Below are 14318 nucleotides of genomic sequence, written 5' to 3' on the forward strand. Positions count from 1 at the left end.
TTCGCTTTCGCTCTGACCGCCTCTGCTCGACCTTGCTCTACGCCCAAACCATGCCCGCACACAACTGAGCCATCTTCCACTGTAGCCGCCGCTCCTCCACCGTGCGACGCGCACAAGCCACACCGCCATCATGGTTGGCGCCAACCCGTACCACACCCTCCCAACAGCCGACTACGATCTGCGCTCGGCACCCATACCGCCCTCGGCATCCCAGCTTCCCCCACCGGACCAGTTTGCATTCAGCACCACCCTCCGCAAGGCCAATCCCGACGATCCGTACGCCAACGCAGCCAACGCATATCCCCCCTTTGCGTCGCCACCAAGGCCAGCCAACCACAAGCCCAACGCTTCCGACGCCTCGCAACCATACGCCACCTCGATAGACTTCCACAATGCCTCGTCTGCCTCGTCTTCCCGCTCAGCGGCCGTCTCGGCCTCCGCCCACTACACCCATCTCTCCGTCGACCAGTGCCTCGAGAGTCTCCACTGCCCGTCGCTCGAGTCGGGCTTGACGCCGCTTCTGGTGCACGAAGCGAGGAGCGAGGCCGGTGGCTACAACGAGTTCGCCGTCCGTGCAGGCGAAGAGCCCTGGCGCAAGTTTCTCGCCCAGTTTCAGGAGCCGCTCATCCTGCTTCTGCTCGGCAGCGCTGCCGTCAGCCTGCTCATCGGCCAGATCGACGACGCCGTCAGCATCACCATCGCCATCATCATCGTCATCAGCGTCGCTTTCTACCAGGAGCAAAAATCCGAAAAGTCGCTCGAGGCGCTCAACAAGCTCGTCCCGCACTACTGCCACCTCGTCCGCGATGGCGTCACCTCGAGCGTGCTCGCCAACGAGCTCGTTCCCGGCGACATAGTCACTTTCAGCACCGGCGACCGAATCCCCGCAGACGTTCGCATCTGCCAGTGCGTCTCGCTCGAGATCGACGAGAGCACCCTCACCGGCGAGATCAAGCCAAGGAAGAAGCACGCCAACCACGTCCCGCGCACGCCGCACTCGACCTCCGCTAACGGCCACGCTGGCCCCCATGGCACGACGGACGGCGCGGCGAACGGCGCGGCACAGGATCAGCACGCGGCCGACTCGGACATCACCTCGATCAACGAGCGCGAAAACATCGCCTTCATGGGCACGCTCGTCAAGTCGGGGCACGGCCGCGGCGTCGTCGTCGGCACGGGCGCCCGCACCGAGTTCGGCATGATCTTTAGCATGGTGGATGAGGTCGTCGAGAAGCGCACGCCGCTCCAGCTCAGCATGGACGAGCTCGCAAAGCGCCTCAGCATGATCAGCTTTGCCGTCATCGCCGTCATCTGCCTCATGGGCGTGTGGCAGCGCAGGCCGTGGCTCGAGATGTTCACCATCGGCGTATCGCTCGCCGTCGCCGCCATCCCCGAGGGCCTGCCCATCGTCGTAACCGTCACGCTCGCGCTCGGCGTGCTGCGCATGTCGCACCGCAAGGCCATCGTCAAGAAGCTGCCTTCGGTCGAGACGCTCGGCTCGGTCTCGGTCATCTGCTCGGACAAGACCGGCACGCTCACCACCAACGAGATGGCCGTCGTCAGCTGCTTCACCGCCGAAGACGCCATCATCGACGTGGCGCACCACCTCTCGCACAAGCACTCGCAGGCGCTCTCGCGCATCCTCCTCACGGGCAACCTGTGCAACAACTCGCATCGCAACGAGCTCGGCACCAACGTGGGCCAGGCGACCGACGTGGCGCTCGTCAACATCCTCCGCACCTTCGGCCTCGAGGACCAGAGGCCCTACTTCCGCAGGAGCTCCGAGATCGCCTTTGACTCGGAGTCCAAGTTCATGGCGGTCACCGGCGTGCTGTCGACAGCGGGCGTAGGCGCCGCAGAGACAGTGTACGTCAAGGGCGCATTCGAGGTGGTCATGGACAAGTGCACCACCGTGCTCGGCGCGGATGGCTCGCCCGTGCGGCTCGACGAGGCGTGGCGCACCAAGTTCCAGCAGGCGGCCGACAAGCTTTCGAGCCAAGGCCTTCGCGTCGTCGGCTTCGCCTCTGGCCCCAGCGGCAGCCTCGATGCGCGCACCTTGTCATTTGCCGGTCTGCAGGCCATGCAGGATCCACCGCGGCCCGGTGTCAAGGACGCCATCGCTTCGCTTGCCCGCGGCGGCGTGCAGGTGGTCATGATCACCGGCGACGCCGAGGCCACCGCGGTCGCCATGGCGCGTCAACTCGGCATCCTCTCTTCCACGAGCAGCAGCACCACCTCGGCCTCGTCGGCGTCGATCCCGGGCGTGCTTATCGGGCGTCAGATCGACGCACTTACCGAGCGTCAGCTGCAGGAGCGCATCGCGTCGGTGTCGGTGTTTGCGCGCACCACGCCGCGGCACAAGATGGCGATCATCGCCGCCTTCCAGGCCAACGGAGCCGTGGTGGCCATGACGGGCGATGGCGTCAACGACGCGCCCGCGCTCAAGATGGCCGACATCGGGATCAGCATGGGCAAGGGCGGTACCGATGTGGCCAAGGAGGCGGCGGACGTGATCCTGGTCGACGACAACTTTGCCACCATCCTCGCCGCCGTCGAAGAGGGCAAGGGCATCTTTTACAACATCCAGAATTTCCTCTCGTTCCAGCTCTCCACCGCTGTTGCGGCGCTGACGCTGATTACGCTCAGCACGGCGTTTCGGCTCAAGCTGCCGCTCAATGCGATGCAGATTCTGTTCATCAACATCCTCATGGATGGACCGCCGAGTCAGTCGCTCGGTGTGGATCCGGTGGACAGGAAGAGCGTTATGGCGCGGCCGCCTCGTGCCAAGAATGCACCTGTGCTCAACACGAGGTTGCTGTACCGCATTGGGTTCAGTGCGACCATGGTGGTGCTGGGAACGCTGTACGTGTACGTGCACGAGCTGGTCCCCGCGGATATCGAGGCACCAGCAGGGTCAAAGGTGGCGGACCAGCGCGATTCGACCATGACGTTCACGTGCTTTGTGCTGCTCGACCTGGTGTCGGCCGTACAGAACCGCGGCCTGCACACCCCACTCACGGCCAATAGGATGCTCGGCATCACCGTGAGCATCTCACTCGTCGCACAGATGGCGATGGTGTATTTCCCGCCACTGCAGGGGGTGTTTCAAACGACCGGGCTCGCGTTTGGCGATCTGGCCTTTCTCGTGGCCATCGCCGCGATCAGCTTTGGGATGCACGAGGCAAGGAGGACGTACGAAAGGCGCATCGCGCAAGAAGAGACAAAGGACCTCGCCGCCGGCTCTGTCGATTGGGCATAGCCTCGATGCTGCAGATGAATTACATATAGTCCAACCATGTTGCAAGCATTGTGTAGCCTTGCTATGCGAATGATTGTGTGTGGGTGAGGAGAGCGCTTGGTGTGGGTGAGGTCCGGTGAAGTCCAAAAAATCCATTGGAAAAATGAGGCGTCAAAATTAGGGCTGAAATTCGCGCGCTGGAAGGAATCCGCACGGACATTTGGCATCCGGCATTCGGCGCTCGACTCTCATCCACCACTCTCCACTCGGTGTCTTAATCGCTCCAAACATCATACTCCGCCGCACCCGACCGCCATGGTGTATGCGTAAGGCTGCGCATCTCGTATCTCGACCCTCCCCACCGGCGCGATGGCATCCTCGGAAGCGGGCCCGTCTCGGCCGCCTGCATCGAGCGAGGTGCACATCTCGATCGAGCCCGTGCACATCTACACCGACGCGGACATCGCCTCCTCCTCACTCGGCGTGCCCTCAAGTATTGCAGCTGCATTCGAGCGCGAGCGCAAGCTGCAGGACATCGCTGCGGATGGCACCAACGTCTTTGCGACGCGCGTGGCAGCGTCTACGCAGCTGAGCCAGGATGTGCATCGGCTGTGGGCGGAGCGCGGCGACTTTTCGCGCTTCCGCACCGCGGATCTGCTGCGCAAGCGCGAACGCGACACCTCTCCGGAAGCACAATCCGACGACGACGAGCACAGTCCTGCACGGGAAGACAAGGACGACGATGAGCCGTTGCTGAGGCCCGCGGACGAGGTTGTGGGCGGCACGATTGGAGAGGCCGAATTCGTAGCGCTCCGCAACAAGGTACTGGCGAATCTGGATGTGGCGCACTTCAACTCGATCCACGCCCACCAGCTGCTGGGCATGCTGCTGAAGCAACACCGTGCACCCACCGGCGCGGCGAATACGGCAGCGGTGGGGAGGATGGGATCGCCGGCTCCGAGTGTGGGCGGACAGTCTGCACGCTCGGGCACCAACGCGGCCGCACGTGCACCGCTGGGCATCTTTGCGCACCTCGCGCCCAGCTCGCGCGAAGAGGAGTTTGTGCTCGATCCACTTGCCATCTCGCTATCCCGCACCGCGCTTAATGCGTCTGCTGCTGCCCGCCGCAGTGCGCGCGACGATATGGACGAGGATTCCGACGACGACGATCCGCGCAGTGCCGGGTACGGGCTCAAGCAGGCCAAGCGGGAGATGGAGGCGGCGGCGGCGTTCAAGCATGCGCGGCTGCGCGATCTCAAGGTGGTGCTCGAGACGAAGCGCGCGGCGACGCGCAATGCGGCGGATTTGCTGAGCAGTGCGGCGGCCGAGCTGCGTGCGAGCCAGGCGCCGAATCGCGAGCGGTGGCGCGCGTTGATCGGCCTGCATGCGCGCGGATGGCGTCTGACACCGGGCCGTCCGCTTCTCGATGTGGAACGCTTTGGCGCCACCACTGACGAGGAAGAGCCGACCGAGGACCCCGACAACGCCAACGCCGACACAGGCGAGAAAGCAAAGGAAGAGGAGAAGAGGAAGAAGCCGGCGGGATTGCAGGGGTTCGGCACGCCCATCATCACATCCGACGGCAAGGTCAAGGACGAAGGCGCACGCGATGCGTGGATAGGCTTCGGCCTGCCCGAGGCGCCCGTTGAACTGCGGCGTCGGAGTCTTGCGTACTGGGCGGATGCCTCGTCCACTACAGCGGGAGCCGAGGATGTGAAGCAGAAGCTCGTGTTTCCGGACCGCATGCATCGTCGACTGCGCGTGCGCTTTGTGCTGTGGCGCTCCACGTCCTGTGGGGAAGAGCGGATGGAGTGGACGAGCGACGCTCCCACCTCTTCTGCCGAGTCGGACGCGCGTGTGGGGGTGGGGCAAGTGCTGGATGAGGAGCTGCAGAGAGCCTCGCGCGAGGCGAGCGACGAGCTGGTGTTTGGCGATGTCGTTGCACAAGCGCGTGCGCTGCCACCTGCATTCGGGGTGCGTCTGACACCCTCGTCGGTACGGATCGTACTCACGCCTCGACTGGATATGATCCTTGAGCTCGTCTCGACCTCGAGCGAGGCTACGGGACAGTATGCTGCGCAGGCATTGGCGGTGGTGGCGTTGGTGCGCATGGGGGTGATTCGCAAGTTCCATGCGTTTGTCCACGCCACCCGCCTGGCTCGACGTGCCGACGCGCCTTCTCGGGCGGCTGCGATCAAAGCGCATGCACTCGCTGTACCCAAAACCACCACCAAGTCCGGCGATACAAAGGCGACGCTGGCGCGCATGGACTCGCTCGGCCCGCTGCTGGTTGGGCTGCACTACGTGTCGTTCCTGCACCGTCTGCAGCGTGTGCTGAGCGATGTGCAGGGCGAGCTGGAGAAGAAGGGAGTGGGGATGCGTGTGCAGATGGTCCCCATTGTGGCGGAGGGTGGACTGCGTGCGATGATGACGCGATGGATAGAGGCCGCGCATTCGCAACCGACGGATCTTCATACGCTCTACACGCCCAAACCACGCCCCGAAAGCTTGCACGGATATGCAAAGCTGTTTGCAACCATCCAAGGCGCAGAGACACTCGCGGCAACGATCACGTTTACGCAGCCGTCGGCAGTGACGGTGCAGTTCAACCCGCGCCCGCGCGCGCCGCGCACCAAGCTCACCACCAACCCCCTCCCCATCGACCTCGAAACGCTACCCACACTTCTCCTACACCATCTCACCTAGACATTTCCCATTCACAGCGGAAAGAAAGATTGGTTTGTTGTGGGACTAGTTTTGCATTGTGACTCGGTGTGTGCGCGCGTGTGTGTGTGCACCTAGAACCGCTTCATGTTTTGTCGTTTCTGGTACTGGAGGCCCAGCATGACTAGTGCGCCTACAGCCGCGACGATGAGGCCCCACTTGACAAGCCAAAACACAAAACGGAACAACCCCGCCACCAACCCAAAGAATCCACCGCCTCCACTCGACTTTCCATCGACGACGTCGGACGAGTAACCTTTGGTGTTTCCGCCAAACGACCACGACTTCTTCTTTGTCTTTTGGCCAAACTTTTCGGGGAAGTGTTTCATCTTTTCCTGCCTGAGTTGTTGCGGGGTTCGGTTGCGGTAGACGATGTTGCTGGTGGTGACCGAGACGACGTCGTGGTTGTCGCTCACATCGCCCGTCAGTGCGGAAAAGCCGAGATACGGATTGAGCGGCAGCGTGACATCGTCGAGTTTAAAGCAACTCTCCCAATGGTCCCATTCGGAGTGGTGGATGAGAAGTTCGGTGTAGACATCCTTGACATGGATGAGTTTTGCCTTGGTTGCGACTTTGGCGTTTCGGAAGTCGATGGAGCAACCTGCGACTTCCTGGCGCGCGCCGTCCTTGTCGTTCTCGTACGCCTCCACGCCGTTTCCGCTCATGAGCGAGATGCGCGGGAACGAGTACGGATGGCGCGAGTTGGGATAGGTGTCCAAGAAGATGCCCAGCCCCGTAAAGTAGTTGATCGATCCGAACACGGGTCCTGGCTTGGCGCGTTCCTGGGTAAGCCAGATGGCCATTCCGTCTCCAGCGACGTGCGAGGCATGACCGTCCACCTTGAACTCGGTGACGATCTCGAAGCTGTCCGCCGTGAGCGGCAGACGCGACCAGAGCCAACCCATCTGCGAGGGACGGTCCTGGGTGAGACGGATGTGGCGGTTGGTGTCGACGATCGCATCGGCTCCAAAGTCCCAGAACTTGTTCTGCAGATTCGAGTCGACGTAGGGCGCATAGATGCTGTGCGAGCGCAGTGGCACGATGGCGTCCGAGTCCATCTCGCGCATCTGGATGTTTTTCGACGAGGCCCAGGTGTGCGTGGCGAGCAGCAGCACCGACAAGAGCGCCGCGCATGTGAGAGAGAGCATGCTGCTGCGTGCAGGGCCTGCCATGCTGTGTGTTGAGCGCCTTCGAATCCAGCTCGACGAGGCGATGCTGTGTGCGGTCGTCCGGAAGGAGAGTAGGGGTGGGATGGACTGCAAGACGATGACGAGGCGAGGAAAGAGGTCGGTGCGCCAAGAACGCTGGCAGTCACAAGTTGGCGTGCTGAGACATGCACTCGGACCTTCCGCTGCGAATGCCACGCCATCGCCCGGAACACGAATTTGGCGTAGTGTGTTAGGCCGTTCAAAGCATAATAATCGGCAGGCTGTTAGAGCGAGAATGGTTGATTTCACGCCGCTGTGCGATTACGAAGCCGCGCTTCTGCTGCTGCTTTTGGCGGAGAGGCAAAGCCAAAGCCAAAGCGAATCCGATCGTCAGGGCTCGGCTGCTGCCATTTGGTGGCGGCTGCTCCCGAACGCCCCGAAGAGGCTCCGGCCGCTGTCCGCCGTTCGCCGTATTTTTGGCTTATGCTTCACTCGCCTCTCGGCCGTTCCTGTTGCTCTTGGTCGAACAGCAGCAGCAGCAAAGTTACCGCCGTGTGCTGTTGCTGCCTGGCAACGCTGCATCGGCTTTGCATCGGTATTTCCTGCGCGCGCCCATCCTTCATCCCTTCATCCTCACCAGCGCAATACTCGCACACACTCGCATCCTAGCCTCGTCCCAACCACCTCTGCACCTCTGCCACACGCCGGCCTATTCTCAGCTCTGGCCTTCTCTCTCTCGCCCAACTCCTCTCGAGTCGCACGCTGCCGCCCGTCTCCATCACGGCCCACAGGCCTTCTTCCTAGCCCACACGCACGGGTCCTGCCGCACCATTCTGCATACGCAGGACGCCCGCCCACCATGTCCTCCCGCATCCCGCCCTACGACATCCCAGAGCCGACGCCGCTCACAAAGGACGAGGTGCGCCAAAAGTACGCTCGCTACGAGTCCCTCCGCGCACAGCTAGCCACCTCCTTCCGCGGCCAGCTCGCCATCCGCGGCGAGCCCGTCTTTGCAAAGAGCATCACCATCTTCAACGATGCCGCTCCCCTCGGAGGCTGGATGGTCGCCCTCCCCATCGACGTCCACGACATCTCGACCATAGTCAAGTTCTGCAACGCACACCGCCTCTCGCCATCCATCAAGTCGGGTGGATTCGCAACCGCAGGCTGGTCCATCCAGGGCGAGGTGGTCATCGACACCTCTCTCATGGACGACGTCAAGCTCGTCGTGCCGCACCGCTCCTCGCCCTTCTCTTCCTCTCAGTCAGACGACCACCCCGCCTGCCCGCCCACCTCGCTACCGCCCCCGCCAGCTTCGTCCGCCTCGGCCGCCATCGACCCCATCACCGCCAAAGCAGATGCACATGCCATCACCCTACAAAGCGACTCCGTACGCGCAGCAGATCAACTCGCCCAGACACAGATCCACCATCCCGATGCTACACCCATCCAGGACCAAGCAACCGTGCGACCGGCGCCCAAGAGCGAGACTTCCGAGGACGTCGACCCACAGGATCCCGCCAAGTCCGCATTGAAGCGCAAGCTGCCTCCATCCAATCCCGACGTGGTCTCCCTTCTCGGCCCCGACTATGCATCTGCCCCCACAAGGCGCAAGACCGACTCCAACTCGCACTCCATGCAGCACGGCCGCAGCCACGAGAGCGGTGCAGACGCAGACAGCGAGAGCTCCTTCTCCGCCAACGACGATGCAGACAACGACCACCCAATACCTGCCTCGGCTGCTCCTCGCGCTGTCCACACCGCCGCCGCCAATCGACCCGTCGCGTCATCTAGGAGCGACTTCCTCACAGCCTCGGAGCCACGCGATGTTGCTCCGCTCCTCGCCAAAGCAGTCTCCGCATCAAGCTCAGGCTCGGGCTCGGGTTCGGGCTCGGCTTCCGCGTCCGCCTCCACTTCCGCCTCTGCCTCCAAGATCTGGGTCGACAGGCAGCTCGATCCCTCGGGCAATGGTTCCGACTCGCCCGGCGGCAGCAACTCGGGCTCCACCGGTGGCACGAGCTCCTCCCAGCTCGCTTCCAGTTTCACCTCGGCCTCCAAGCAATCCTCCGCCAAGTCCTCCAACGCAGGCGGCGACCACGCCGACGTCAAAGTGGACACCGACACCGTGGGTGCCATCACGACCGACGATGCGGCCGACGAGACGCTGGCATTCAAGCGTCCCACCACCATCCCGCTTCCCAAGCGCGATGCCGCTCCAGCTCCACGTCGTCCTGCCTCGCGCTCCGGTTCCGGCTCCGGTTCCGCATCCGAGTCCGGTCGCAATCGCAGCGACCTCTCCTACAGCCGCACGCCAGACGACTGGGACACCAGTGCCAAGGCAGACCACCAACGTTGGGCAAGGCACCATCGCCCGCCATCCGGCACCCCGGGCGAAAGGATCAAACTGCCCGAAGGCGGATTCGTCTGGCGCAGCGACGGCGCCGATGCCGGCATCACCGGCGTGCCTGCCGCGCCCGGTTCGCTCCCGTGGGATGCCGAGGCCTTTGCCGCCAGCCCAGAGGCGGCTGCGGCTCGTTCGGGCTCGCGCAGTGCACGCTCGTCGTCGGGCGAAGCATCGTCCAACGAGCTCGAGGCTGGCCGTGCGGGTGCATCCGGCGCGAGCTACTTTGGCGCCTCCACGCTCAACGACCTGCAGGACGCGTGGCCGTCGGGCACATGGGCGGTCAATCAGGAGGGCGCCAACGATCCCGCCTCGAGCCTGCCGCGCTTCATCCCATCGCCCTTGCAAAAGTACGGCTCGCCCTCGCGCTCGCCCACGCCGCACATGCCCGATGCCAACAACCCGTTCAACTTTGACTCGCGCCCAGACGTCAACCACAACATGGCCACCGCCATCCTGCCGCCGGGCATGTACGAAGACCGATATGCGCTCGCCTCGTTCGGCCCGGGCGTGGGCATCCGCGGCCTCGATGCCTTCACCGACCGCGCCGGACGCGAGGGCAACTTCCTCGCGCACATGGACTCCAAGAGCGACGGCAAGAAGCGCCAGATGGACGATCCCGACGCACTTCCGCCGCTCGTCGTCAACGGCGTGCCGTATCACGTGCCCGTGTCGGCGTATCCGGTCGGCTCCACCGCCATGACGACGGGCGGGTTCGGATACCTCACGCGCGCATACGGCCTGTCGCTCGACAACATTGTCGAGGTGGAGATGGTGCTCGCCGACGGCCGCATCGTCACGCTCAACGAAGAGTCCAAGCACAAGTCGCAGGAGGAGCAGGATCTGTGGTGGGCGGTGCGCGGCGCTGCACCGTGCTTTGGCATCGTCTCGCGCCTCACCGCCAAGGCGTATCCGGTACCGTCGGTGTATTCGGGCAACCTCATCTATCCGCTCAATCCTGCGACGGCGGGCTCGCTCATCCGCCACTGGCGCGACTGTCTCAAGGCCGGGCTGCCGCGCAAGTTTTACACCAACCTCATCCTCACGGCGGGGCCGAGCAAGACGTCGCACGTGATCGTGATCCAGGTGTGCTACCTGGGACCTAAGAGCGATGGCGAGGCGCTGGTGCAGGCGATCAGCAGCTGGACGGGCGAGCGGCTTTTGCTCAAGGATGTCGAGGAGCGCAGCTTCCTCTCGCAGCAGGACGGCGTGGCCAAGGTGCTCAAGGGCGGTACGGGACGGCGCTGGATGGTGCGCGGCGACCTCATCTCGACGCTCACCGACGACGTGATCGCCAAGAGCGTGCGCAACTTCCAAGGGCTCGGCAGCCGCGCCGTGTGGCTGTTTGAGCTCATGGGCGGCGCGATCGAGGACAGCGGTGCGGACGAGACGTGCATCTGCCCCGAGGCGCGCGCCGCCAAGTTCACCGTGGGATCGCTGCAGCAGTGGAGCGGCAAGGACGAGGACCGCACGTGCATCGAGAGCGTCGAGCGCTGGTTAAACGAGGTCGTGCACAAGGTCAGCGTCGGCGGACCCTATCCGTGCTTTCTGGGGCGCTCCGAACGCATGGACCGCGTGATTGGCGCTTACGGCCTCGACAACTTCCGCCGCCTGCTCGACATCAAGAAGCGCGTCGATCCCAACAACCTTTTCCGCCACACTTTTGGCAACGGATTCGTCGTCGATGAGCCTGACAAGTTGCTGCAGGACCTCGACGTCCGTCAGACCGAGCGACGCCGGCTGCAGGAGGCCGACTCGCGAGCGGCAGCCGCTGCCAACGGCCAGACCTCTTCATCGCAGGAGTAAGGAACTTAAAACGAAATAGCATTCAGACAGTTGAAGTTGGCTCTCGGTTGCATGAATGGATTCGGTAGCTTGAGCTTGTGAATTGTGGGATGGAAATGGAAGTGGAATTGGCCGAGCATGGATGAGAGAGCGACGCGTTGCCGAATTGGGCCGTCGCGGTTCATTCTTTCTGTGTGGATGGGCCGAAATGAAAAGCGCCTCACGCCAGCTGCCCCAAAGCAACGGTATCATTGATGCCTTTTTTCCGGATTTCGGAAATTGGATTCGCGACCCCGGCCAAGCGGCTCGGCGTGAGGGCGCATGTGGTGGACCCCCGCGTCGACCGGCGTTTCTTCCTCCCGACCACCACCTGCACACCCGCATACCCTCCCAGCACACCCGGCCTTTTCGCCGACAGTTACACCAACACATCTTCGGAAAGGTGTCTGCAGCGACATTGGGTCGACTCGGTTACGCACAGGATCGCGCAGCTCTGGACGGACAGCGGCACCGCATAATCGCACGATTGCTGCAAAAGCCTTCGCATCGACCGCTGCCACTCGGCGTTTGGATTGCCGCGACACAAAGTAAAGCGCCACAACCACGTCTCGGCGAGCAAATCAGCACATGCCCTCATCCATACACCCGAGCTGCATCCAAGCTCATCAGCACGACCGACGGCAATGAAGTACCTGTTGCAAGCCATCGAGGCGAAGCGCGCGGCGGTCAAGCTCGACGATGGCGAGCTGCGCGAGCTGCTCACCGAGGTATGCAAGGGCCGCGACGAGCGCGAGGAGTTCCTCGAGTCGATCGACCGCATCATCACCGAGCTCAAGAACTACACCGAGCACTCCACCGCCTTCCTCTCCAAGGTGAGCAAGCGCGATGCGCCCGACTACTACGACGTGATCAAGCATCCCATGGACCTCGGCTCCATGCAGAAGAAGGTCAAGTCCGGCCAGTACAAGACCAAGAAGCAGTTCGCGCACGACCTCAACCTCATCTGGGACAACTGTCTGCTGTACAACTCGGACCCTACGCATCCGCTAAGGCGCAACGTCCAGTTCATGCGCAAAAAGGCGGATCATCTGCTCGAGTTCATCAGCGACAAGAGCGACGTCAAGAGTGCGCTCGTCCAGTGGGGGCTGCACGACTCCAAGCCCACTCCGGCCAGCATCGCTGTCAACGGGCATACCACAGACGCCGCGGATGCAACCTCTGGAGCGCAAGGACAGGCGAATGGGAGTGCTGCAGCACAGCAGGCGGAAGCACCGCGGCGGAGGAACACCAGCCACATCGCATTCGAAGAGCAGGAAGCCTTTGTGCGCACGCCACAGTCCATGCTCGCCTTTGCCACCATCGACGCCGGGCTGCAGCAGCTCGAGCACGCCGAGGCCGGGCCGAGTTCGCGGCCGCTGCTGGCGCCGTCGAAGCTGGTGGATGCCATGGCGGCGGTGCGCGACGATGCGCACGACGATCCGCTCAGCAGCGTGCTGCCGGGCATCTTTGCAGCGCCGAGCAGCAAGGGCAAGGAGAAGGCGACGCCGGAAACCATTTCGCAGTCGCAGCCGCAGTCGCAGCCGCAGTCGCAGCCGCAGTCGCAGGCCGAGTCGGTCGCTTCAGCACGCAGCACGCCTGCGCGCGAGGTGGCGGCGCGCGACGCGTGTGCCGACTGGTTCACGGTGGCCGCATCGGGCGAGATGATGACGGGCGGGTTGCCACGGTTGGCGTCGTCAGCGATGGCCATGCCTCCGCCACCCCCAGCGGGTCGGAAGCGCAAGGCGTTCCACCAAGTCCCCGCGACGCGGCGACGCGGCTTGGCAGGTAAGATCGCGCGCAACGTGCGCACGCTGCAGCGGGTGCAGCAGACGCACAACAAGTTTCTGGCGCTCGCGCACCACGTCGAAAACGAAGCGCCCATCCCGGCGTACCTGACGAGCATGTCGTCGGACGAAGAGTCGGACTACGCTTCCGACGAGGAGATCGAGCCGCGCGAACCGGCGCGGCATCCACTTGCACGCATCTCGGGCGCATCGGCGCACGAGCACGCGTCGTACAACGTGCGCATGCTGCTCGCGCACCACGGCTTCGAAGGCGGCCACCGTGCAGCCGTCGACGTGCTCACCGATGCGCTGGGCGAGTTTATGGGCAACCTCGGGCGGATGCTACGCATCTACTCGGATCGATACGCCTCGTCCATGTCGGCGGAAGAGATGGTGCTACACACGCTCCACCAAGGCGGAGGTGCCGACGTACGGGGGCTGGAGAACTATATCCGTAACGACGTCGAGCGCTCCGGCACAAAAACCGCCGAGTTGCTGCGTAAGCTCCGCAGCAGCTACCGCGAGCAGTTTAGCCTCTCGACCGAACGCGGGGTGATTGAAGACGAGGCGTTGTTTGCCGATAATGGCGAGGCGTTGGTGGCGGGCGGGTTTGCCGAGGATCTGGGCGATGACTACTTTGGATTCCGCGAGCTCGGGCTGGATAAGGAGCTGGGGATGAGCGGACTCACTGTCCCGATTCGGTTGTTCTATGGGCGTGCGCGGGCGAGCAACACTGCTCTTGCCGCAAGGGGTGCGGTGAAAGAGGAGGTGTTGGCGTATCCGCCTCCACCCGAGCCGGTGGCGCTGACAGCAGCGGCGGTGGGAAGCCAGATCGCGCTACTGCATGGATTCTACCAGGACAAGTTCCGGGAGCACCGCCAGCGCGTCAAGCATGCGCACGAACAAGCTGCAGCCGAGGAGGAGGAGAGGGAGCAGGTGGACCCGGTCGTGGCGGCAGCAACACTGCCCGACCACGAACAGGAGAAACAGCGCTACAAGGTTCCACCGACGGGTAAGATGCCTCGGCGTCTGATGTGGAGTGCGGCGCTCGAAAGGAAACAGGCGGCCGAGAGGATGGCAGCCGACAAGCCGAGCGTGCCCCCACCGCCACCACCGGCTGCCAAGATGTCGACGGGAGGAGCGGTCAAGACGGCGAAAAAGGGCGAGCTCAAGAAGAACGCCATCACGGCGTGAAGGCA

At 63.5% G+C, this 14318-nt stretch overlaps 5 protein-coding genes across 5 annotated transcripts; 4 read left to right on the plus strand and 1 right to left on the minus strand.

The window, feature by feature from the left end:
• Window positions 1-130: 130 nt before the first annotated feature.
• PAN0_012c4572 (calcium-transporting P) lies at window positions 131-3259 on the plus strand (the record flags this gene model as incomplete). Its single annotated transcript, XM_014800109.1, has 1 exon — window positions 131-3259. The coding sequence occupies one exon, from the start codon at window positions 131-133 to the stop codon at window positions 3257-3259; it is 3129 nt and encodes a 1042-aa protein (XP_014655595.1).
• A 348-nt stretch (window positions 3260-3607) lies between these two features.
• On the plus strand, window positions 3608-5944 carry PAN0_012c4573 (uncharacterized protein; the record flags this gene model as incomplete). The annotated part of the gene is made up of 1 exon (XM_014800110.1): window positions 3608-5944. One exon carries the CDS (start codon window positions 3608-3610, stop codon window positions 5942-5944), a length of 2337 nt encoding a protein of 778 aa, XP_014655596.1.
• Window positions 5945-6036: 92 nt separating this feature from the next.
• PAN0_012d4574 (legume-like lectin) lies at window positions 6037-7110 on the minus strand (the record flags this gene model as incomplete). The annotated part of the gene is made up of 1 exon (XM_014800111.1): window positions 6037-7110. One exon carries the CDS (start codon window positions 7108-7110, stop codon window positions 6037-6039), a length of 1074 nt encoding a protein of 357 aa, XP_014655597.1.
• An 859-nt stretch (window positions 7111-7969) lies between these two features.
• Window positions 7970-11317, plus strand: PAN0_012c4575 (uncharacterized protein; the record flags this gene model as incomplete). Its single annotated transcript, XM_014800112.1, has 1 exon — window positions 7970-11317. One exon carries the CDS (start codon window positions 7970-7972, stop codon window positions 11315-11317), a length of 3348 nt encoding a protein of 1115 aa, XP_014655598.1.
• A 662-nt stretch (window positions 11318-11979) lies between these two features.
• Window positions 11980-14313, plus strand: PAN0_012c4576 (uncharacterized protein; the record flags this gene model as incomplete). The annotated part of the gene is made up of 1 exon (XM_014800113.1): window positions 11980-14313. One exon carries the CDS (start codon window positions 11980-11982, stop codon window positions 14311-14313), a length of 2334 nt encoding a protein of 777 aa, XP_014655599.1.
• Window positions 14314-14318: the final 5 nt, after the last annotated feature.

This window comes from Moesziomyces antarcticus, assembly GCF_000747765.1.
Source record: "Moesziomyces antarcticus DNA, scaffold: scaffold_v10012, strain JCM 10317, whole genome shotgun sequence".
Taxonomy (NCBI): Eukaryota; Fungi; Basidiomycota; class Ustilaginomycetes; order Ustilaginales; family Ustilaginaceae; genus Moesziomyces; species Moesziomyces antarcticus.